General features: G+C 50.1%; 2 protein-coding genes and 1 long non-coding RNA gene across 9 annotated transcripts; 1 reads left to right on the top strand and 2 right to left on the bottom strand.

Moving 5' to 3' along the window:
• LOC102913344 (uncharacterized) lies at positions 1 to 12,442 on the bottom strand. Of its 7 annotated transcripts, none has more exons than XM_076577382.1 (6): positions 9,404 to 9,421; positions 8,963 to 9,038; positions 7,118 to 7,267; positions 4,165 to 4,291; positions 3,511 to 3,618; positions 1 to 1,975 (listed from the first exon to the last, which is right to left on the bottom strand). In XM_076577382.1, exons 3-6 carry the CDS (start codon positions 7,136 to 7,138, stop codon positions 972 to 974), a joined length of 1,260 nt encoding a protein of 419 aa, XP_076433497.1. In that variant the 5' UTR covers positions 7,139 to 7,267; positions 8,963 to 9,038; positions 9,404 to 9,421; the 3' UTR covers positions 1 to 971. The 7 variants fall into 7 exon arrangements, with proteins under 7 accessions (XP_076433497.1, XP_076433494.1, XP_076433496.1 ...); XM_076577379.1 differs by lacking the exon at positions 9,404 to 9,421 and adding an exon at positions 9,279 to 9,384; XM_076577381.1 differs by lacking the exon at positions 9,404 to 9,421 and adding an exon at positions 9,206 to 9,217.
• A 136-nt stretch (positions 12,443 to 12,578) lies between these two features.
• Rpl14 (ribosomal protein L14) lies at positions 12,579 to 16,010 on the bottom strand. The gene is made up of 6 exons (XM_042282002.2): positions 15,836 to 16,010; positions 15,205 to 15,306; positions 14,535 to 14,629; positions 13,452 to 13,551; positions 13,306 to 13,359; positions 12,579 to 12,923 (listed from the first exon to the last, which is right to left on the bottom strand). The coding sequence occupies exons 1-6, from the start codon at positions 15,980 to 15,982 to the stop codon at positions 12,618 to 12,620; spliced, it is 804 nt and encodes a 267-aa protein (XP_042137936.2). The 5' UTR covers positions 15,983 to 16,010; the 3' UTR covers positions 12,579 to 12,617.
• Positions 15,487 to 19,965, top strand: LOC121831025 (uncharacterized). Its single transcript, XR_013053007.1, has 2 exons — positions 15,487 to 18,276; positions 19,259 to 19,965. It is a non-coding gene; the product is annotated as an uncharacterized LOC121831025 (long non-coding RNA).
• The last annotated feature ends 1,356 nt before the right edge of the window (positions 19,966 to 21,321 follow it).

Below are 21,321 nucleotides of genomic sequence, written 5' to 3'. Positions count from 1 at the left end.
TAAGACATTTCTGCATATTTATTTATGAAAACAAAAGCTGGAGAGAAACAGCTAGACATAAGGCACAAAACCAAAGGAAGAGCCTTTCTATGTAAAGACAGGACTGCACACAATGGTATCGCAGGCGTTAGTGCACCCCTGAATTCTCACTGGCATTTGCACTGCAGGGGGTCCTCAAAACCTCTGAGAGGCAGCACATGGCCAGTGGTGCCCACACCCCCACATTATCGGCACTGCAGCGCTGAAGACTGCAGTCAGGCTGGAGAGACAGCCCAGCAGTTAAAGGCACCTGCTGTTCTTCCTGGACCCCCAAGTTCAGTCGCCAGCACCCATATCAGGCTGTTTACAGCTACCTGTAAATGGGGGCTTGACCCCTACTTCTGGCCTCTGAGGACACCTGCGTGTGCACGCACGTGCACACATAAAAACAAAACTGAGAAAACCTGAAAAAAATAATCTGTATTAAATTCTAAAATGCATTATCAGAAGCTCATTCCAATTCTCTACTCCTGCATGTGTTACATGTCTCCTAGCACGCTTCTTCCTTATGTGTGTGTGTGTGTGTGTGTGTGTGTGTGTGTGTGTGTGTGTAAGGTGGCACTTGTGCCAGGGTGCCCATGTGGAGGCTTAGAGGAAAACTTGGGAGAGTCCGTTCTCTCCTTCTACTGTGTGGATCCCAAGGAATGGAACTCAGGCCGTATGGCCTGGTCACAAGCCATCTCACAGGCCCCCAGGCAGGTTGCTTCTCATCACAACAGGCCAGTCAGGGTTCCAAATCAACCTGCCGGCTCTCTAAGCGCAGCAGACCACAGTGCAGACCCAGCCATTGCTGTGAGTCCGCAGGGCCAGTGCTCTGGTCTCTACCCACGCAGTCCTCAAGTGGATTCATTAAGAAGTTAATGTGGCACCAGCTGCTGGTGGAAGGACCCAGGAAAGTGCTAAGATGAAGCTGCAGAGGGCCGAGAAGGAATTCAACCCGGGGAAGTCTTCACTGCGGGAGGAAGGCCCTGGAAGACGAGCGTTATCTGGGCAGATGAGGAGGGTCCTCCAGATGCGGGCAGCAGCATGAGCAAAGGGCTGGAGGTCTGAACCAGCACAGCTGGAGGAAAGGCCAGGGGCGGCACAGCTGCAGGAGAAGAAGCACCTGGCTCCTGCGAAGGAGCCCGAGCTAAGGCTGGGTCACCCCGAGTCGGTTTCGTCTCCACGGAGTGCAGTTTCCGGTGCTGAGCGAAACTCCTGTACCACTTGAAAGCCTTCCCACACGCCTTGCACGCGTACGGCTTCTCCCCAGTGTGCACTATCTGGTGCTGAAGGGAAGCCACTTTGTGCGAGAAGGCCTTGCCACACTGCAGGCACTGGTAAGGCCTCTCGCCTGTGTGGACTCGCCGGTGGATGAGTAACTGGGACCTGTAGCCAAACACTTTGCAGCACTCCTGGCACTGGAAGAGGCTCTCCCCCGTGTGCAGTCTCCGGTGCTGGAGGAAGGACGAGCTCCTCCCGAAGGCCCTGCCGCACTCCTGGCAGACGTAGGGCTTCTCTCTGCTGTGGACCATCTGGTGCTGGGTTAAGGATCTGTTGGAACTCAGACATTTGCCACACTGCTTGCATTCGTAGGGCCCCTCGCCAAGGTGATTCTTCTCGTGGATGACGCATTCGTAGCTGAACTTGAATGCTTTGCCACACTCTTTACATCTGAAGGGCTTTTCCCCAGTGTGACTCAGCTGGTGGCGAAGCAGCTTGGAGTTGAACCTGAAGATCTTGCCACATTCTTTGCATTCATAGCACTTCATGCCTCCTCGATGGACCAGCTTTGGTTTGGAACTGAACATCTGCCTCACTGTCCTGCTGTCCTCACCGGCACAGTGCTGAGCATCCGTTCTGAGCACCCTCCCCCTGGGCACCCTGCAGGCTGCTCTCTCTCCAGAGGCTTCCTGCTTCAAAGAGAGCTCTTCGTCCTTGGTCCAAGACTCAACATCTGACCAATTCAAGCACAAGAATGGCAGTCCTTAGCCAGTGTCCAGGAGGAAAGCAGGACGCGTAAATAATCTCCCTGGCAGGGTGATTTTGAGAGACACCCCTTTGAAATGGCTACGAGATCCAACAGGAGAGAATGAGAGGGGTGAGAGGGGCTGGGGAGATGGATCCGCGGTTAAAAGCACCTGCGGTTCCTCCAGAGAACCCAAGTTCAGTTCCCAGCACCCACGTCAGGTAGCTCATAACTGGACTCTGCCATCACCCAGCATGTGGCATGTGCTTAAAACACACACACACACACACATACACACAACAAAATGAAAATAAACTTTTAGAAATTAAAAGAGAAAGAGAGGATGAGAGACAGTAGACCCTACTGATAAACAATGGAGAAAACACTAGAAGCAGCCAGGACAGGGTGGCCAGGATCTGCCCCCAAAGAAGGGACGGAAAGTGAACTATGGCAAGGAAAATGGGAAGGAAGTAGGCAATTGGGGGGGGGGGGGGCGGGGGAGGGGGGAGGGGCGGAAGAGGGGTCACCATAAGCACACAAACCACCTGAATAGACAGAAAAGCTGGATGGAGACCAAGGCACAGAAGAGCAGGAAAAAATAAGAAACTGGGAAAAGCAGGGGCAGGTCATCGTTCTAGAGGCCTCAGGTGGAGAAATACAACTCCCAGCACCAACAGACCAGATACTCTCCAAATGAAGGAAAGCACCCCAAATTCTAAGTGACACCAAATAATCTTGTCTTCAAAAGCCTGCATACTGCTTTGGGAGAAAAGCGATTTCTCTTGGAAAGGCAGCTGAACACAAGCTGGCCCTCCAGCTGTGAGTCTGTGGAATCCCTGACAAGGGGGCTGGGCGTACAAAATCCCAGCATGCACCAGGAGCAAAGCTGGAACTCCAGTCTTCAGGCAGGGAAATCCAGGCTGGGAGAGGTCTAGGGGAGCCGGGAAGTAAGGTGCTGTGTGGGCGGCTAAGGAGGAGGACTGGGCGGCTATGGAGGAGGACTGGGCGGCTATGGAGGAGGACTGGGCGGTTATGGAGGGAGGACACCCCCAGCCTGTCCGCTATTGCCCCATCTGTGATGAATACAAGGCAAAAGAGCACAGCCAGCGGAAGTTCAAAAACAAAGCCCCTCTTTCCACCGACGGCTTAAATGTGAAACCCTCACCGGTGGCAAAACTCGGTTTGGCTCACCAGGTAACACCTTCCTTAACACTGCTGAAATCCGTGTCTTTGCCATGCTTTGTGAAGGCACAAGGAACTCTAAGTGGCAGATGAAAGCAAAACTGCGTGGAGTTCCTAGACGGCTGCCTTCGAACCCTGCACCGGGACCTTTGAACCCTGCACTGGGGACCTTTGAACCCTGCACCGGGACCTTTGAACCCTGCACCAGGGACCTTTGAACCGGCTACAGGAGCCGCACAGCCAGGGCTGCTCCCCCATGCTCAGGTCAGACCTGGCTCGCCAGGCCCCCCCCTCACTAGAGCAACGAAACCCTTTCCATAGAGAGAGCATCGAGGACTTACCAGGACTGCAGCCTCTTAGGCACTCTGAGGCCCAGGGATCTGTGGCCTGGGGTGCTTCTCCTCTCTCCAGCTGGGAGACGAGAATGGGTTTGGGAGGTGGGCATTCAACTACAGAAGCAAAGGAGGAGAGATAGGTTGAGGACAGACTGCCTGTCTCAATGGGTTCCCGAGACCTCTATCAGCCCACCTCGGTTCGGGCTTGATCGGGAGAGAAGTGATTCCAGATGACAGAGCAGCACACGGGGGTCTAACCTGGGCTCTATAACACAGTCAGAGGAATATGACTTGTCTCGGAAAGGGACAATGAACTGGGCCTGGGCCTCAAGAGAGGAAGCACCCTCAGCAAGGATGCTGGTGCTGCTTCCCTGGGAGAGCCCCTCCACAGTTGGGGATACCAACCCTCTACCCCAGGTGGAAAGCTAGACAGAGGACTCCTTGGGGTGTCAAGAAGGCTCCCAGCCCTCAAGTAACTGAGACACACCCTCACCTGGGGTAAGAGGGTGTACAGGTAGAAAACCAGGGTTACCAGAGATGCCCATCAACCTAACTACCTCACCAGGTTGGGGTCTAAGTCCTTACGACAGTCATCCAACCTCAGGACCCGAGACTTCCCAGACTCCCTGAGGAGGCAGCTGGGCTCTGACAAGGTCTTACCCAGAGAAGCCACGTGGGCGTAGTTCTCCAGCATCACATCCCTGTACAAGGCCCTCTGCGCGGGCTGCAGGCCGTCCCACTGACTCTGTGTGAAGTACACAGCCACATCCTCAAAGGTCACCAACTCCTGAAACAGCAAACTCCGGGTCAAGCTGGAGTGAGGACAAGGGGGCTCTGAGGAGGCCTCAGGGAAGGGCAGCCAGCACCTCAGCCAGGAGCCAATGCAGCAATTTCCCGCTTTCAAATGGGGAGCCCAGCACTGCGTCATCTACACAATCTGGGGTCTTCACTGCTATTAACCCACAGTCTAATACCCAGGGGGCGCTCTCTTCCTGGTGACCACAGCAACAAGAAGGAATCTATTTCTGGATTCACAGACGGACCCCCAGGGAACTGCCATCCTGTGTACTCCTGTCTGTTACCTGGGCTTCTTCTTTCTTGCTTGCTTGCTTTTTTGTTTGTTTTGTTTTTGGCTTTTTGTTTTGTTTTGGTTTTTTTGTTTGTTTTTTGGTTTTGAGACAGGGTTTCTCTGTGTAGTTTTGGTACCTGTCCTGGATCTTGCTCTGTAGACCAGGCTGGCCTTGAACTCACAGAGATCCGCCTGGCTCTGCCTCCCGAGTGCTGGGATTAAAAGTGTGCGCCACCACCGCCTAGCTACCTGGTGTTTCTTATGTAAAATAAATTTCTTGTTAATACTTCGAGAATTTCATACATGCATTTTTGTTGCCTAGAGAACCGGCCTCCAGCAGCTCAGGGCTCAAAGGGAATCCAGAGTAGGCATGTACTATGACTTTTTTATCTGAGGGGGTTAGGGAAAAAGACACTCACACTCTCTTGATGGTTTCCTTCAGACATTTCCTTTATTCTTCTTTTGCACTCCCCATTCTTTATTTTCCTGGTGATTTCCTTCTTTCATTCTTGATGTTTTCCTTCTAACTCTATCTTTATTCTTCCTTATTCTCTCATTCTTTTTTTTTTTCTTTTGGTTTTTCGAGACAGGGCTTCTCTGTGTAGTTTTGGTACCTGTCCTGGAACTCACAATGTAGACCAGGCTGGCCTTGAACTCACAGTGATCCGCCTGCCTCTGCTTCGAGTGCTGGGATTAAAGGCGTGCACCACCAACACCCGGCTAGTCTCTTATTCTTGATGTTTTCCTTCTCTCGTTATTGATGCTTTTCTTTAACTCTTTCTAACTCTATCTTTATGACACCTTATACACCTCAGCAAAATATTTCAGGCAATATAGAAATTACAATGCATACAAGTAAAAAAATCATGTTTTCCATATCCCTTACATGATTAAACATTTTATGCATTACAGGTGAAAAACAAATTATCCCAAGAACTCATGTACATTCATACCCAAGCAACTTGTTACAGATTAACAGTGTGTAAGCAAGCAAGATATTCTTTTACTGGCACACTGTGTTTTGCGGTTATAAAGAAAGGACCAATCACTTTATTATGTGTCTTGAAAGGTAATCTTATAAGGAATATTAAAGGAATCACAAATCTACATTTTTATACATGAAAAACAATCAATCAGCTCTACTTTAAATCTTTAGGGTACATACCACTCATCAATAGTTTTTTATATCAGGAAATTGAGGGCAGAAATGGGTATAAGGAATTAATCATCTTTGATCACCAACAAATCCTAGCAAGAAAGGCATATCAGATAATGATAATCGGGCTGCTTTGTTCTTGTTCCCTTATCTTAATGAGTTCCTCACTGGCAGGGCGGCGGTGGTGGTGGTGGTGGTGGTGGTGGTGGTGGTGGTGGTGGTGGTACACACCTTTAATCCCAGCACTCGGGAGGCAGAGCCAGGTGGACCTTTGTAAGTTCAAGGCCAGCCTGGTCTACAGAGCAAGATCCAGGACAGGCTCCAAACCTACACAGAGAAATCCTGTCTCGGAAAAAGAGTCCTACACTCAACTACGCGCCTTTCTAAAACTTTAGATTGTCTTCTTGGGTTTTTCACCTCACAGTTATTTAACAAAAACATCTTAGTTTAACTTTAAGTTATTTTCAAAACTTTGTTTCAGCTATGATGCACTCTGAAACCTGTGAACACCCAACATTAAGATTAAGAGAATTTAAACTAGCTGGACTACTGGAACTCAACTGTTTTTCTTAATCATTAACCTAAGCCACAGTCTATATGGCTCCTCAGTAGAAAGTGTTATGTCCTAGCTGTGTGACTTGTTTTATTTTTAATTATCAAAACTCTACTTAAACTAACATTATTATTAATTAGGCAGTATAGCTTAGGAAGAAATAATCTTCATAATAATCCACAGGTAAAAAGTCCCAGTAGAATGGGATGTTTCCATGAGATAAACACATTCCATTAAAGGCAGTGGGGACCTCCCCACACCCATTCACACCATACCAGATTCCAGAGAAAAGGCACAGCAGAGGCAAAAGGCATCTGGAGCGTGTGGTCTCGGGGCCTTGCCTATCTGAGATTCACCCATCAGGGATTCACCCCCTAGTGGGCTGGCACCCTGAAGCCAACTGCCATCTGCTGCTCCTGACATGGCCACCAGCAATGCATACCATGTGTTTTGATCATATTCACTCCTCAGTCCTCCCCTGACACCTCCTAGACCCACTCCTCACCCCTACCTCAACCCATGTCTTATCATGTATGTGTATTTCCCTCCAAGTCTACTCTGTATTGCTCATGTGTTCATGGTGTGGTTGATTATCAGGGGCCACGCCCTTGAAGAAACTCCCTCCCCCAGAAAGCACCATGTGTTCACAGGTCCTCAGCTAGGGGTCGGGGAGCTCATGAGCGTCTCCCTCCTCCATGCCAGATGGCTGACTGGCTTCAGATCTTGTGCAGGTCTCATGTGGGTCACTAAAGCTGTCACGGGTTCACCACTACAGTGGTCCTGTCATGTCCAAAAGAGTGTTTCACCCTGGTTCCCCCTGACCTCTGGTTCTTACAATCTTTCCACACTCTTCCATGATGGTCCCTGAATCCTGAATGTGAGCTGGATGTCCCAAAGCTGAGCTTGGACCAGTCGTGAACTCCTGCACTCACCGCCACTGCCTTACAAAGCACTTCCTCAGATACAGTCCGAGTGCTGCACTAATCTGTGGGCAGAGATATATACATTTAGAGGGCAGTTTCACTCTGGTGAGGCTCATCCCCGGGTCTGTGGCCAGGTATGTGGTACTAGGCATGTGTTTCCTCCTGTGAAGCAACCCTTAGAGCCAATCAGAAAGCAGTTGGTTGCCCCCCGCCCACCCCCCCCACCGCCGCCGCCGCCCCCCATACCATCACATGACTGTTGCAGTCATGGCATATCTTGCCATGCTGATCATTACTGTAGCTCACAACTGGGTAAGACTGTTGATGACCACACCCCCTACCCCAAGCATCCTGCATAGTACCTTCTGGTACCCAGGAAACCAGCCAGCAGGAAGTAAGCTTCCTGATCAGTACCACCTTGATCTGTTCATGCCTTGTGACCGAAGGTGCCGCTGTTCTTCTATAGGATTAATTACAGTTGGCTATCACTACCCTGACTCCGCCCACGACCGTTAGGAACTCAGCCTCACTTGTTTCTCCCCAGCTTCTTTTCAGATTCCCCAGACCCACCACTGTGGAGCGAAATGACATCAGAAAAGCCACTGCTTTGCAAACGGCATTTTCAGGCCTTGAGAGAAAACCGGCTCTCTTCAAAAAAGTGTGTGTGTTCTGCTTCCTTGGGACAACAGCTGTAAAACTGTGGGTCTGGCCCCAGTGGTGTCACACAACTAAATCTGAGTCACAAAACAGCAACAGCAAACATTTCCTGAATTCGGTGACCAAAACATTAATATTAAATCAAACACGTAACGAGCCCAAGGTTTTCCCACACGTTGTAATGCATGACTTCATTGCAGCCTCAGCTGTGAACACGGTGAGTGCACTCGGCATGACAAAAACCCAAAAAGTAGACTCAACATTCAAAGTGTAGAGAGCACCCACAGGGCACAGCAAACCTCGCTCCCAGCCAATTCCACCTTCCTGAGCCCCTCTCCTCCCCCAGAGGGCTCAGTGGGTAAAGGTACTTGCTGCCAAGCTTGACCACCTGGGTTCGATCCCTTGAACCCACATGGTAGAATTGACTCCTGGAGGTTGTCGCCTGACCTCCACACACCCTCTGTGGCACACACACCTGTATACACACAAATGGGGTGGGGGGTCAAAGAAAACGCACACACAGAGAACATTGGTCTCTTGAGCACACATCCACAGTGGATGAAGCAAACTCTTCAATAAGGTTTTGTGGTTTTTATGGATGGATGTGTGATGGGATGCCATACACGCGCAGTACTCCCACACACCAGAAGAGGGCATCAGCTCGCCTGGAAAGGCTGGAGTTACAGGTGACTGAAATGCCCAGCAGGGATTTTGGAACCAAACTTGTTCCTCTGAAGAGCAGCAAGTACTCTTATACATCTCTCCAACACAAAGTGCAACCCAGGCTGGCTCCCAACTCCTGACATTCCTGTCTCGGCCTCTTCAGCATACCCTCCTGGCGACGGACACCACAACCAGCTCAGTGAAGAACTTCCAACTCCAGCAAGTGACTCGTTTGCAGACACGATCTGAGCTTCCACACTCGGGGATGTATAGACGTGGGTATCCTTTCTTCCACTAGTATCTGCGACGTGAGCCTTATCACTCCCGATACGTATTTCCTCCATCACATATTTACATAGGCTACATACAGCCCGGTCAATGGAACCCTTCAGGCTTTCGGATAACTGACAGCTAGTCTGAGGAGGAAGCTAACTCACCTGAGGCCAAGCGGTTTGAAGCATGCCTGGTGTCCCTGGCTTCTTGCTCTGTCTTCCGGCTTTGGATAAGCGAGACCTTAGAAGCCAAGAGAACAGCAGGAGTGCTAGGGACCCTCCCCCGTTTCACTGAAGCCTGTGATGCTCGGGCTCCGTAATTCCCACCGTGACACCCCCACCCAGGGGCCCTCCTGTCGCCCACGCAGGGCTACCGGGTCTCCACTCTGCAGTTTGCAGTGCGCTCACAGGGCACGTGGGTCTGAGCACAGGGAGGCTGTAAGGACGCTGGAATGGCGCCCCGCGCTCCGGGGGAACTCACTAAGACGGTCCGCTTGTGGCGGGCTGGGAGCACAGAAGGTCCCGCGTAACCGGGAACCTCCAGCAGTAAACTGACGATCAACTCGCCGGAACCCTCTACACCCCAGAGCCCGCCACACCACCAACCCGGAAGCACGAGCGCACGCAGGCCCCTCTAGGCCGCCCGGAGGCCTCATCTCGGTGGTACCGCGGCCCCACCACCGGACGTTCTGGCGGAGTAGACGGGTTGCTGTGTGCCTGAGCGCGTGCGCACTTGAGAGGAGCTAACACACCCCTTGGGCTCCGAAGCGTGTGCACTGGGAAGGTCTGAGGGGTAGGTGTTGAGACTCTGGGCGCATGCGCACTGGGACAGCAAGTGGCACACCTTTGCCGGAGGCTCTGCACATAAATTACACAAATTCGCTCAAGCTATTTCTCTGGCACCAATTTTAAATAGCAACATTGGGGGGGGGGGGAACAACCCACACTTCTACAAATAAAAATTGGACCATCAGTGCAGTTTCTTAGTTGATGTGGCAGGAAAGGATCCCAGCACCTGAGTCCAGAAGGCTCAATTCAGTCCCCGCAAATCTGACGCCCTCTTCTGGGCGGCCTGGCACTGCACTCATGAGCACACACCCACACAGACACCTAAGTAATGATGGGGTTGGAGAAATGGCTCAGCAGTTAGTAGCACCTGCTCCTGCAAAGGACCAGCGTTCAATTCCAGCACCCACAAGGTGGCTCACAAGCATCTGTAACTCCTGTTCCAGGAAACCCAACGCCCTTTTCTGGCTTCCAGGGACACCAGAAAGGCATGAGGTACACACACTCACACACACACACCATTCATATGCATAAAAAATAAACCTTTCTGGGGTTGGGAATTTGGCTCAGTGGTAGAGCGCTTGTCTAGCAAGCACAAGGCCCTGGGTTCGATCCTCAGCTCCAAAAAACCTTTCTTTAAAATGGTAAAGCAGTAGAAATTATAAGGCAGAAAATTAAAGTTTATTTCTCACTGGGCATGGTGGTATACAGCTGTATTGCCAGAACTTCAAAGGCCTAGGTAGGAATGAGGAGTTCATGGCTAGGCTACACAAAACCCTTCCTCAAGCAAACCATTTTATGTTCAAGAAGAAAAAAGCAGGTGTGGTGGTTGAGAGCCTATGCTGAAGACTAAGGCAGGATGTCTGCTAGAGCTCAAATTGGAAGCCAGAAAAGCAAAGTGTGAACCCATTTTCTGAAAGTTAGATGGTCCCCTGCAGTCCCAAGGTTAAGTAATCCTTAATACTCAACCCAGTCTTCATGCCCCTGACAACAAATCACTAAAGACCTGCTTTTGAAACTGCTTGCTCCCAGGCACCTCTTTTCCATGACCACTCATCCCACCTGCCTTGACCTCAGGTTATTCTAAACCCAGTCTGAGGTGCTAATTCCTAGCCACCACGATCAGTGCAGTAAAGAACTGGCCCCTCCTGCAAACAGGCAGAGAAGCCAGCCTGAGTATTTGTAGGTATCTGCTCTGGTGCAGGAATCAACCTGCTCCTTCCTAACAAATCATCTGGTAGTTGAAAGCAATACACACCCCGCGCCCCACCCTCAGTGTGTAAATCAGGAATCCTGTAATGGCATGGCTGGAGATTCCGGTTCCATGTTGTCCACTTTCCCACAACCCTTCACAGCGGGCCCCTTCCCTACTGTGGGGATTTATTAAGGCAACTCCATGGAGTTATTCACTATACTTCCCTGCCTGCAATGCTCTGAAGAGGGTACCATTTCAGCCAGATCTGTGTTTTTTCTACTCAATTCCGTGGGGTGTGCTCAGAGCAATCATGATGGCTGAGACTGGAGAATCATAGTACTAACCTCAATTCTACTTTCTATCCACGTTCTAACTCCTTTCTCCCCATAATCTTCAACCCTAGACACATACACTCCAATAGGATCCAATGAATTGAGCTGGTCTTTTCTCTAGGCCATCAACCGTCCTGATTAGCAGCTAGCCCCCAATGTGCACTCCAAAGTGCCTAGACAGGAGCATCTTCACCATCTTTCCCATCTGAAAGCCAATCAGAGCTGGCTAAACCCAACTGCCACTTCTATAACATGGCCTACCTCATAGTTCCACTTGTCACCTTTTTGGGATGCTAAGTCTCAGTGTGTAGCCCTGGCTGGCTCATGAGAGGGCTTCCTGCCTCTGTCTAGCTTATACTCTTTTCTTTCCTTTGCCTTTTCAAGATGGGGTTTCAGCTGGGCAGTGGTGATGCACACCTTTAATCCCTGCAGAGGCAGGTGGATCTCTGAGTTGAGGCCAGCCTTGCCAAGTATCCATGGCTCCACAGAGAAACCCTGTCTTGAAAACAAACAACTGTCCTGAAACTCACTCTGTAGACCAGGCTGGCCTCAAACCCAAGAGATCTGCCTGAGCACTGGGAATTAAAGGTGTGCACCACCACCAGGCTCATTCCCCATTTTTTTTTTTTCTCGAGACAGGGTTTCTCTATGTAGCTTTGCACCTTTCCTGGAACTCACTTGGTAGCCCAGGCTGGCCTCGAACTCACAGAGATCCGCCTGGCTCTGCCTCCCAAGTGCTGGGATTAAAGGCGTGCGCCGCCGCCCGGCTACCCCTTTCTTAAAAGGCTACTCAAACTGCTTCAAATTGCACCATTTCCTAGGTGCACCCTGGGAATCTGCCACCTCATGCAGTGGAACCAGATCAAAAGCTGCTTAAAATGGCAGAACTACCCTCTTACCCCAAGTCATTTACGACTTGTATTCCAGTACCCCACTCTGCCTAGGTGTCAACACTGGAGAACAGACTGAAAAATCCCCAGCCTGCTGTAAATAATCCTACAAATGACCTACCCACTTCTCTTACAAATGACTTTCTGCGAATGCTTTTCTGGATTCCATGTCCTGCTTTTACAATGATCAAGCTTCCCTTGCAACTTTCCTAGAAATATGCAAGCTTATTTTACAGTCCAAAATTATCAAAATCCTGCAATGAGAAGGGAAGAACCCTCCCACCCCCAAATAGGCAGGAACAAACTCTACCACTAAGCTATGACCCAGCCCCACTAGCTCTAGAGAATCTTACTAGACTGACTCAAAGTGATAGAAGTCCACCTGTTGGTGAGAAATAATTTATATGTACAAGGGACAGCCACATTGTTCTGTCATAGTATCTGTGTATACAGGTTCAGTGTGACTGTGGCTATATGCTCTTAAGGCCTGGGTGGAGTGAGTTTAACTGATCCTATTTACAACCCCAACCTGTCTTCTAATACCCACTCAGCGACAAGCTTTGAGTCCACACGAGATCTGCCAACATGTCAAAAAGAACCTTTATTCCTTTGCAGTTTCATGCTTTCTTGCCAGCTGCCTTTGAAGCAGGTGCTTTCTGGGCTGGGGTCTTCTGAGCCTTCTGACCTTTAGCAGGAGGAGCTGCCTTCTGGCCTGCAGCCTTCTGCCCGGCAGCCTTCTGGGCCGCAGCCTTCTTGCCTGGTCCTGTGGCCTTCTTGGCTGGAACTTTAGCTGCAGCTGCCGCCGCCGCCGCCGCCGCAGCTGCAGCAATGGCAGCCTTAGCAACAGGTGCTTTTTTGGGAGAAGCTTTCAGGAGAGCAGCTCTTTGAAGTTTCTTCACTTCAGTCTTGATTATTCTGTTCCTCTGAGGGGGGGGGGGGGAACAAACGAGAGCATTCAGGGCAGGCATGAACACAACTTGCTCTATGCCCACTGTTTAGAAAAGAATTAAAATGCTTCTTCCACACAACTAAATTTAAATAAGGATACTATTTTACAGTCTTTATTGTGTGTGCATGATGTAAGGACAATTCTGTGGATCAGTTCTCTCCTTCCACCATGTCCCCACACTCAAAGTCAGGTCATAGGCCAGCGCCCTTACCTGAGCAGTTTTACCCACTGAGCTCTCTCACTGGCCCCAACTAACAATTTCAAGAACTATGAAATTCAACTGTACCACCATCAGAGACTGGCCACTGTCTCCTTTCACCCTACATAGAATACAAAATGTACATCTAAAAACTCACCATTTTCTTTGCCTTCATGACTTTGAAACGATCAAAATCTGTCATCTTGGCTTTCTGTTAAAAAATAAATACAGATGATCTCTCCTGTCATTCATCAGCATTCACCGGACCCCCCCCCCCAGAACTCAAAAGCTTTATGCTATTACCCTTTCTCTGGCATCAATCTTCTTGGCCCATCTTGTGGCTGCCCATTTTGTATTGATATCTGCCTTCTCCCAAGCCTTTCGTACATACTTCTGGCGGGCACTATGAAGAGCAAGACCAGTACGTATTAGTGAATGAATCAGCTCTGTAGCCACACTCCCAAGGACAGCACCACCCTCCTGTCACACCCAACTGTAGCTGTCTTCATAACACACAGGCACACTAGACAACGTCCAAAAAAATGAATTTCAAAGATAGGGAAAATCACCTCTGAACACATTTACCACTTACGTAGTACATGTGCATAAAACCATGTCTTTTGTAATGAACAAAAGCTGCTCCTTACACCTGTTTATAGTGTGTACATTAACTTGGCCAAGTTCTTACCCACCAAAACTCTATCACTGCTGTTACCCCTTAGCTCCCCTGTAACCACTCCAGTGTATGGTGACTCTAACTACCCACCCTGAACTGCACTTGTCTCCCAAACCACACTGATCTACTGTGGTGGCACACTACAGAGGATGCTTCCGTGCACCAACCACACAGCAAGGCAGGACAGGGTTCTAATTTATATTCCTCCACCCCTCCCCAAAAACCCCATTCTGTTGCCTTCATTTATGTTAAATACTTAGTAACCGGCACACCACAAGTCCATCAAATCACTGGCAAGATTTCTGCACTGTCAGGCAGGGCATTGTAGCACACACTACCTCCGTCACCAAGGGAGGCCAAGGCAGGAAGACTGCCAAGTCTGGGCTACACAGCAGGAAAACTACCTCAACACCAAAGCATACACATTAACAACACCACAGGCCGATGTGGTGCTTGCCCAGCATGAATGAAGCAACGGGTACGATTCCTTCTGCCAACAGCAGTAATAACACAGCAAAGTGACTCTGGGAACAAGAGTAGGCATTCTTATTGAGCTTTGTGAAAACAGAGGAAAGGAAAAGAAAGCAAATATGGACAACTCCCATGATGGTAAAATGACTGGGTGATTTTAAGTAATTAAGGTCTGTTTGCGAACCTTCTGCATTGTCTGTATATTCTCAAGGGGAAAGGGGGACAGAGCAGGGTGTTACCTGTGTGGGAACTTGAGGATGAAGTCAGTGAGCTGCATGCACTTGAAAGGCATGGCCTGCCTCCTCACCCGAGTGCAAGGTCCATCCACTAAAGCCTAGAAGACAAAACCAAGGATCTCAGGTGGGCACCTCAAAGTCAAGTTGGCCCCAAACTATAAAACTTCCGGGTCTTTTCAGAACTGAATGTACACTGCTATTCAAACAAAGCCAACACACTTCCTGTGAGCTCAATGTCCCACCTTGGTTGTGTTTTGTTCAGACAGGCAGCCCAAGCTGGGGGCAAACTCTTGGTTCCCCTACCTCCACCTCCAGAGGCTAAGACTACAGAAGCCACCACACCTAGCAACTTCAGGGCTGGGAATCAACTCCAGGGTCTCAAGCAAGCACTCTACCTACAGAGATTCAGCTCCGGCCCCTCTGAACTCCTTTTACAGTTACCTCATTTAAGCTCGCCTGCACTTTGGTCGTGACTAAAACATCTTCCTAGGTGATCTGGTGAGGGGTCATCTAAGATGAGCTAACTCTAATCTGTGCTTTCAGACCTCTGAGTCCAGTGTTTCCTCAAAGGTAAAGCTTTAGCCTAAAGAACCCCACCCGAGGACGCTCTAACATGCCGTCCAACTTACTGCCATGTTAACTAAAAGGTCGAGAAACACTTTCTCACGCTTACCCTGTTCTGGTCAATAACATCTACAATCGCCACCAGCTTTCCTGCATGGGGCCCAAAGGAGACGTAGGCCACCCGGCCAACCTCCACGAAGCGCCTGAACACCTAAAACAGGAAGAAAAGAGGTTGGTTTTAAAGATTCCAAGTCCGCTGCTTACCGGCAACCTAAGACTCAGAGCCACCCGGAGGCCGGATCTGCACTTAATATCCAGCCTTTCTTTTCGGCCTAAAATACCCTGTAGCCACTTCCCACCATAGCAGTTCCCCGGATTTGCTCTTACCCATCCTCGAAACTCCCCCGCCTTCTACGCCCCCTTTAATGTCCGTGTGATAAACTCGTTGATCGAGTTTGACCGCCCTCCGGATCACTTTTTCCTGAGTTTTAAAAAGGTCGAGGCCGCCGCCGCGCCTCGGGCCCGGCAACTGCCCGCCACTGCGCACGCGTGGCCCAGGCGCCCGGCGGGGCCTCCACGCGACCGCGAGCCGCGCTCCCCAGGGTCGGATTCCACGCCCCGCCGCCTCCCCGCGCGCGGCCTGGGTCACGCGGAGCCACCCCACGCCGCGGCTCGCCCGCCAGGAGCGGAGGACGAGCGCCAGGACAGCCGCGCTCGGAGCGCCCGGCAGACACACTCACCATGTCGGCGGCGTTCAGCGAGAAGGAAGAGGCCCCGCCCGGCCGTGCGCATGTGTCGGCGGAAGCTCCGCCCCGACGTCCAACGTAGCCACCGATTGGTCGAGGGAGACGTGCGTGCGCTTGCGCATGCTCGGTGGGTAAAAGCATGGCGGTGGTGTCTCCGTTCAGCTTGCATCTTCTCAGACACGTGCAGTGAAGTTGGCATTCTAGTTTTCCTTTTTTGTGTGTCTGGTTCTGTCGGAGACAAGGTCTCTCAGTGTTGGCCTTCCACTCTATATAGTCTAGGCAGGCCCAAATGCTGGCATGACAGGACGGTCACCCCTGAGAACTTGAGGGACAGGGAGGACATAGGGCCGGTGCTTTCTGTTCAGACTGTTCGCACCCCACTTCGCCTTTCTTCCTTCCTTTCTTCCTTTCTCTCTCTCTCTCTTTCTTTCTTTCTTTCTTTTGGTTTTTCGAGACAGAGTTTCTCAATGTAGCTTTGGTGCCTGTCCTGGATCTCACTCTGTAGCCCAGGCTGGCCTTGAACTCACAGAGATCCGCCTGGCTCTGCCTCCCGAGTGCTGGGATTCTGGGATTAAAGGCGTGCGCCACCACCGCCCGGCCACTTTTCTTATGTAAGATCAGCCGAGTGTGGTGGCACACGCCCTTAATGCCAGCACTCGGAAGGCAGAGGCAGAAACAAGAATCCCAGGCCAGTTTCCTCTGCAAACTGAGTTCTGTGACAACCAGGGCTATATAATGAGACCCTGTTTTAAAAAACAAAGATACGGACGCTGGGAACACAAGAAGGCGGTGGTTGGGTCCAGAATCCCAGATCTTAGCGTGTCATACATAATTCCTTCACAAATCTTAGGTTGGGTCATTTGGGAAGAAATCTTCCCCCTCCACCCTTTCGTGTTCCTTCTGCATTTATTTACGTTTGCTTGTGTGAGGGTGCGAGTGCCATTGGGCATACGTACGGGGAGGTCAGTACTTGTGGGAATTGCTTGTCTGCTTCCGAAATGTAGGTCCCTGGGACTGAACTCAGGTTATCAGACCTGGCAGCAAGCCTCTTTATCCACTGGGTCATATCACTGGCCCGAATATATAATTTTCTAAGACATGACAAGAATGGCCATATCACTACTTTTTCTTTCTTTTCTTTTGTTGTTTTGTTTAGATTTTTGTTAGTTTCTTTTGAGACAAGGTCTCTCTATTTAACCCTGGTTATCCTGGAACTAGGTAGACCAGGCTGGTCATGAACTCTCAGAGATCTATCTGCCTCTGCCTCCCAAGTGCTATGATTAAAGACATGGGCCATCATGCCTGACCCTTTTTATTTTTCTAATAGTGCATGCAAACTGGGAACTATAGAAACCTATCAACAAGAGAATGGATAACTTTTTGGTAGCCTATAACAACAAAGTCTCCGAGACTTTGGAACAATGAGGGTGAAGTTCACACAGAGCCCTAAGTGAAGTAAACATATGAAAAATATATACTGTATTGTTTTATTTTACATAAAATTCACAACTGGCAAAACCTTGAATGTCAGAAGCATGGATTGTGGCTCTGGGAGGTGACTCGTGGGTAAAGCCTATAACCACAGGTCAGGAGTTCGAATCTAACACCCCATAAGTACGCTGAGTGCGGTGGCTTCCCTATAATCCCAGCCCTCAGGAGGCTGAGGCAGTCAGATCCCAGAGACCACTGGCCAAAGAACCCAGCCTAAGATCCAAGTCCCACAACAGACCTTGTCTCAAAAACTAAGTGGAAAGCAATGAGGAAGATGCCTGGCGGCAACTGCTGGCTTTTACAGCGATGCACGCACGCACGCACGCACACAACTGAACACGCAGGTGCACACACGCGGGACACATGAGGAAAATAACAAAACAAACTAGGATCAGCCTTGTTTCTCGGAGGTGCAGGCCAGGGTTGCTGGAGGTAGCAGGCGTCTGAGTTTCTGGTCGTGCTGCCCCTCATCCCGCCAGCGCGACACAGGAGGGTTTGCTTTGTGCAGACAAAGATCTGCCCGTGGTAGCTGTGCCCTTTCTTCTCCAAGTGTGAGCGTTCCCTGGCCCTACTGTAACCAGAGAATTATACGCAGGAGGGGAGGGCCGAGATGGTTTGACATCCAGTGGTATAGTGAACGCACTTTAGGAAATACGGGGGAAATCCTTCGGTTTACAGGACTTTTCCATGACTATGCAGTTGGGTTTTGTCACTCTGTTCCCATCCGTTCAGTGTTCTCTTCTACCCACTGGCCTACAGCAGGGACAGCAGAGCCTGGAGTCCAAGGCCCTCCATCATCTCACCCGGACACCCTCCGCTATTTTAATATTTGTTTTTTTTTTCCTTCCAGAAAGACCAGAGCACATCCTTGTGGGACGCCTCAAGACCTTTGCCAAGAAGCATCAGGCTGCTTCAGGTTTCTTCCCAGCTGTTTCATTGACAAGGTAACTTTTTCCCAGCAAGTGTCACCTTTGCTCTAGTGCAGCAGTTCTGAACCTGTGGGTCGGGACCTCATTGGGATTGAAAGACTCTTTCACAAGGGTCACCATCGGAAAACACAGATATTTACATTACGGTTCAGAACAGTAGCAAAATTACAGTTATGAAGTAGCAACAAAAATAATGTTATGGTTGGGAGTCACCACAACATGAGGAACTACAGCATTAAGAAGGTTGAGAACCTTATGAATCATAATGTAAATATCTGATATGCAAGGTATCTGATATTCAACCCAGACCCCACGACCTACAGGTTGAACAGCTGCAGTACAGTGAGACAGTAATCAAGATACCAGCTAGCGGCCGGGCGGTGGTGGCACACGCCTTTAATCTCAGCACTTGGGAGGCAGAGGCAGGCGGATCTTTGTGAGTTCGAGGCCAGCCTGATCTACAGAGCAAGATCCAGGAAAGGTGCAAAGCTACACAGAGAAACCTTGTCTCAAAAAACAAAAAAAAAAAAAAAAAAAAAAAAAAGATACCAGCTAGCCCTCTGGAACCAGCTAGCCAGACAGAGCATGCGCAGTCACTGTAAGGAAGAGCATATGAGGTTTACACCGGGGGTCAAGATGGTGGCTGCCAAGCTCTGGTTCCTTGGACCTCTGCCCAATGCCCATCAAAAGGCAGGTGAAGGGCTGGAGAGATGGCTTAGTGGAATTTTATTCCCAGTATCCACATCAGGTAGCCCACAACCACCTGTAACTCCAACCCCAGAGGATCTGACGCCTCTGGCCTCCAACCACACATACATAAATAAAAATTAAAAAAAAAAAAAAAGGAAGGAAGGAAGGGAAGGAGGGAGGGAGGGAGGGAGGGAGGGAGGGAGGGAGAGGCTGCGGGCTGCCACCTACTGCAAGGGAAGCCCTGGGAGCGCTCAGGAGAGCTCAGCAGCTGTCCTTGTTATCTGGCCCCATCCCTTGCTTGTTGCAGAGGTCCAGGTAGAAGACAGCAGGCACCCTGCCCAGCTTATCACAGGCCTGATGCCCAAAGCTTCTGCCAACGGCTGCTCTGGGGGTGTACCCCGGCTTTCCTACTCGCCGGGGATGGAGGAAATATTTGAAGCTTCAAAGAGAAAAAAAAGTCTGTGCCAGAAGTGAACCCAAAGCTAGCCCGCCCCTGATACGTACTTATTATGAACAGCTGTGCCCACCCATCTGCGCACCGGAAGGTAGAGGCCAGTGCAGACTGCCCCAGTTTGCTTTCCAGTGTGGGAAGAAAACATGTGACCAACAGCAACTGTAAGAGCCAAAGTTACATTTTACGTTTTAATTACTGTACCTAAGAGCTCCATACAGAAAAATGCCTCTAACCTGTAAGTCCCTTGTCCAAGGACAGACACTTCCCGAAATGCTGGAGGCTGTTGTTTATGGAGATAACAAACCATGTTTTCACTCCCCTAAACAGGTTTGTTTGACTCAACTACCGCAGATGTGCTTGATCACATGTGTACGTAGGCAGATATGTCAGGATGTGTGCTTGCCCCTGACTGGACCTGATGGGAAATACAGTGGCCTTTTTAAGCCTCTGCAAGGCATGACTCGTGGCCATTTTCTGGGAAGCCAGAGATGGACCTGGCTAGAGACTCCACCAACCTGCCCAGTATTGAATTGAAGCTTGCTTCAGATTTGGCTTTAAAATGTGGTAGCGGTCTTTTTCTCGGGCAGTGGGATTAACACAGCTAGAGGAGGAAAGGGTTTATTTGGCTGACACCTTACAGTCCACCGTGAAGGGAAGCAGGGCAGGAACCTGGAGGCCGGAACTGAAGCAGATGTTGTAGAGGAACACAACATCGTCTTGGCTTGCTCAGTCGGCTTTCTCACACACCCCAGGACCACCTGTCCAGGGGTGAAGCAGTCCCAGTGAGCTGGGCCCTCCCGAATTAACACCGATTAAGAAAATGTTCCACAGACTTGGCTCTTACAGAGCAAGGGTCCGTTTTCCGATGGCCCTAGCTTGTGTCAAGTGGTCAAAACCAAAACGGTGCACTGGGTACCTCCCTCAGTCGTTCTTCACTCCATTTTCTGAGACAGTGTCTCACTGAACCCAGTTTGCCAGTTCTGCTAGCTGGCCTCTGAGCCCCAGAAATGCACTTATCTCCACCTCCCTGGCATGAGCATGGCCACTCAGTCCACCAATAGTAACTCTTCATGTGTGTGATGGGGATTCAAATTCAGGCCTTTATGGACATCAAGTACTTTACCCACTTTGTACTAATGTGGGGGTGGGGGAGGTCACCTTGGAGGCCCGAGATACACCTTGGAGTATCCAATCCCCTAAGGCTAGAGGTATAAGTAGTTGGACCTGAAAAGTGAGCTAATTCTCTGCAAGAGCATCAAGAAAGCACTCAGCTTTCATCTCTGCAGCCCCAACAAGCCCCGTTTCAGACGATTCCTTAATTGTTGTTTTATTTTATGTATATGATTGTTTGCATGTATTTCTGAGCACCAAGTGCAAACAAACGTAGTACCCTCAGAGGCCAGAAGGAGGCATCACACCCCTTGGAACTGGAGTTTTATAGAAGGTTATGAGCTGCTATGTAGGTCCTCTATAAGAGCAGAAAGAACTAGTAACCACTGAGCCGTCTCTCCAGCCCCTCTGAAGAAACCTCACCTTGAGAACAAGAGTGGAGAGTGAAGTGGTACTGTGTGAGAAATCCCAGGGAAAGCTTTCTGTGAGGACAGGGCAGAGAGCTGAGGGAAAGGATAGTACAGGCAAGAGTGACTGAGAATCCTCGCAAGCACCCTGCAATGCATGCACAAGGCCCTCTCCATCCTGGGCCTGGCCTGTGTGTCATACCCAGAGGGCAGGGAGAGGGTGGGGGTCAGAGAGGTGCTCCGGAAGACTGACGGGGCTTGCCTGGGCTAGCTCCAATGAGTGTTCCTCAGAAGCCTGTTTTGAGTTCTGTTGTCTGCTCACAGTGGCTGTTGTGACCCTGTAGTCTGGTGTAGACAGAGCATACGGAACCTGGGTTGTTAGGAGAACTGGGTCCTGGG

Source organism: Peromyscus maniculatus, chromosome 7 (assembly GCF_049852395.1).
Source record: "Peromyscus maniculatus bairdii isolate BWxNUB_F1_BW_parent chromosome 7, HU_Pman_BW_mat_3.1, whole genome shotgun sequence".
Taxonomy (NCBI): Eukaryota; Metazoa; Chordata; class Mammalia; order Rodentia; family Cricetidae; genus Peromyscus; species Peromyscus maniculatus.
Note: the sequence above shows the minus strand (reverse complement) of the source record. Positions and strands in the feature narration are given on the sequence as shown.

What these genes read in the sequence shown, in the direction of transcription:
- LOC102913344 (XM_076577377.1), bottom strand. Translation starts at nt 9,453, where the DNA reads ATGAGGCCTCCGGGCGGCCTAGAGGGGCCTGCGTGCGCTCGTGCTTCC. An exon ending in TTCAAACCGCTTGGCCTCAG is followed by an intron (nt 4,292 to 8,962) that starts GTGAGTTAGCTT and finishes TTGCTGTTTCAG; the next exon opens with GAGTTGGTGACCTTTGAGGA. An exon ending in CCTAAGAGGCTGCAGTCCTG is followed by an intron (nt 1,976 to 3,510) that starts GTAAGTCCTCGA and finishes TGAATTGGTCAG; the next exon opens with ATGTTGAGTCTTGGACCAAG.
- Rpl14 (XM_042282002.2), bottom strand. Translation starts at nt 15,982, where the DNA reads ATGCTTTTACCCACCGAGCATGCGCAAGCGCACGCACGTCTCCCTCGA. An exon ending in AGATTGATGCCAGAGAAAGG is followed by an intron (nt 13,360 to 13,451) that starts GTAATAGCATAA and finishes ATTTTTTAACAG; the next exon opens with AAAGCCAAGATGACAGATTT. An exon ending in TCATGAAGGCAAAGAAAATG is followed by an intron (nt 12,924 to 13,305) that starts GTGAGTTTTTAG and finishes CCCCCCCCTCAG; the next exon opens with AGGAACAGAATAATCAAGAC.